The 2,905-nt window shown below is 34.4% G+C and overlaps 1 protein-coding gene across 1 annotated transcript; it reads right to left on the reverse strand.

Moving 5' to 3' along the window:
* Nucleotides 1-1,727: 1,727 nt before the first annotated feature.
* Nucleotides 1,728-2,808, reverse strand: LOC141665076 (rust resistance kinase Lr10-like). Its single transcript, XM_074471058.1, has 3 exons — nt 2,579-2,808; nt 2,325-2,472; nt 1,728-2,120 (listed from the first exon to the last, which is right to left on the reverse strand). Exons 1-3 carry the CDS (start codon nt 2,806-2,808, stop codon nt 1,728-1,730), a joined length of 771 nt encoding a protein of 256 aa, XP_074327159.1.
* Nucleotides 2,809-2,905: the final 97 nt, after the last annotated feature.

Consider the following 2,905-nt stretch of genomic DNA (forward strand, 5'->3'; position numbering starts at 1 on the left):
CCGAGCTTCCTTGTAATTTGTCAACCTGGATTGAAGTAGCCCCATCAGAAGAGTGCAGAAACAGAGGATTCAACATATCTTGGTATGTGATCCGAGATGTAGACATAATGATTTATAAAAGTAGATCTGGAATGAGTATAAATGTTGTAATAAAAGTAGACCTGGAAGGTTGAGTCTTGATGCTCAGAATAAAAAGAAAACATATATGATTTTATGAAAAAAGGCTCTGATACCATAAAGAGCAAAATAAAGTGATAGCTATAGCTACCTCATGATAGATATAATCATGAATCAATAATGCAGATAAAGAGAATCGAGAGAATGAGCAAAGGAAATTGTTATAACTGCATTGAGAGAGACAGATCTCTATGGCCAGTCTTAAGTAGCAAGGTTTACACATGAAGACAAAAGAAAACTCAGCCATACAACTTTGACAAAACTAACAGAATAATATGAGCTGTCCTTCCTATGAGCTGGCCATGTATTGTTGTTATTTCTTTTCTTATCAGTTATATATGTGTTAAACTACTAAATTGTTAAATTAGTAGTTTACTTATTCCTAAAGTTATACTATTATTTTCATTATAAATTTATAATTATCATATATATACAAAATTATTTTAAAAATTAGAATATGACTGGATAAATAAAACTTTAAATATTAATAGGAACCCTTGCATCGCACGGATTTAAGTTAGCATGAATAATACCTAAAACGGAAGATTTGAATTCCCAAATAAACCATGTATTCAATTACTTAAAAATAAAAATATAATTTTAAATATTTTGAAACACAGAATAAACAAACCTTCTGGCCGGGATAATATTTTTCTCCCCATCTAAAAAATATCATTTTACTAGGTATAAAATTAGAATATCATAATAACTGTGTATAATGTTTATAGTTGGTTGATGAAATTGGTAAAAACAAAAGAGATCGTGTAAGGAAGGAATGTGAAATGCTTACCAACTTTGGAGGAACCATTGGCACTTTCCTTTGTGACAGTATCGCGATCGAGGGGCAGGACACGTTAGGCAAGAAAAGTTTTTAAATGGAAGGTCTACTCCGTAAGCCACATTGTGTAGTTGGGAGAAAGATGTTTTATTAATTCTGGGCAACAGGGAGGATGACACCCAAGTTGTGATGAATGATATTGATAACTCAATATTAACCACGCCAACCATAATATTATCACGTCTTCCGGAAATTAAGTTTAAGAGTTATATTGTACTCTGTGTAGCCGGAGTTTGAAATCCACATTCAAGTGGTATGCTTATGCTCTTCATTTATCTTACCTTATGATCAACTTTAACAAGTTGCATAGGCTTTGCCAAAATATTTCTATACTCAAAGTTTATATGTCAATGTGAGATACGTCTTTGCACGATCTATCTTCTTTTTTTTGACATTTGAAAATTTTCTTGCTTAGCTCTGATCATGTACTAGCTGTAGCTTCCTCGGTCCATAAATGTTGGACACAATGATCATAATGTTTGCACTATTCGATATATATATCTAGTTTACTAGCATCTCTGAAACGAACTGAGTTTTGGCCATAGGACCTTATGAATATAAGTGATTGCTGGTTTGCATTACAAGCTTCAGACAAATAATACGCAGTATGACAAATCAAGTGATCAAATAGGCTAATCACTCTCTTGTGATTATATTTAGAATCATACCCACACGTTATCAGTTTGAAGACGTTAGACTAAGTTCTGCATCCTCAGTCGATGTCTTCTGGGCAAATTAAAGGTTTTGGGGGCATCACCAAAAGTTCGAGATCCCCTTCAAGCATTCCAATAACTTCGTGCATTGAAGGTCGCTCAGCTGGCTTCATTTGTATACACCACATTGCTACAATAATCATCTTCTTAACCAACATCTTCTCATTTTCAGTAGCATCTTCAATTTCAATCTCTTTACCTTTGCTAATTTGGTCATAAATCCATGAAGGGAAGTAAATTTGGCTAATTTCATCCTTCAACGGATTTATATTTTTCCTTTTACCAGCCATTTCCATTAACAACATTCCAAAACTATAAACATCTGCCTTCATAGAAAACCTCCAATATTTTGTAAAATAATTCTGGAGCCATGTAACCCAGTGTTCCCCTTGCTGCAGTCATAGTCACAATACTATCATCAGTAGCATGTAGTTTCGCAGGCCAAAATCAGAAATTTTGGATTGAAGTTCTCATCGAGGAGAATATTATGAGGCTTGATGTCAAAATGTAAGATTTGCATGTCACAAACCTCGATGTAAATACTCAATGCCACGGGCCACTTTGCATGAAATCTCGTACATCTTTTCACAACTCACAAATGTTGTTCTCCCGGCTTCACTTTCATCTCCATCAACGAAAATGTATTTATCAAGAGAACCATTAGGCATGAACTCATAAACGAGGGCACGTTTTGGACCCTCAACACAAAAGCCAACAAGTCTCACAATGTTAATATGATGAATCCTACCAATGGTACCAACTTCATTAATGAAATCTTGCCCGCTAGCCTTGTAGTTGCTTAATACTTAACAGCTACAATGAGGCCACTTCGAAGTTTTCCTTTGTGTACAGTACCAAAGCCTCCTTCACCGAGTTTATCTTTAAACCCGTTGGTGGATTTTTAAGTTGGGAATAACTGTACCTAATGGGCATGAAATTGTTTTGACGTTGGAGGAAGTCTTCTATGTTGTCATATACAGATAAATGTCTTCTCCTTAATTTGTATACTATACATCCAATTATAAATGCTGTTCCGCACACTAATCTTACATACGCTCCAATATCTGCAGAGGACAACATATTAGAAAAGAAATGTTTTTACTAATTATTATACCAGAAATATGAAAACTGTAGTGCTGGTTAACGCATTTTAGCAGAGGAATTTTTTTTATGAGAA

Source organism: Apium graveolens, chromosome 6, assembly GCF_009905375.1.
Source record: "Apium graveolens cultivar Ventura chromosome 6, ASM990537v1, whole genome shotgun sequence".
NCBI lineage: Eukaryota > Viridiplantae > Streptophyta > Magnoliopsida > Apiales > Apiaceae > Apium > Apium graveolens.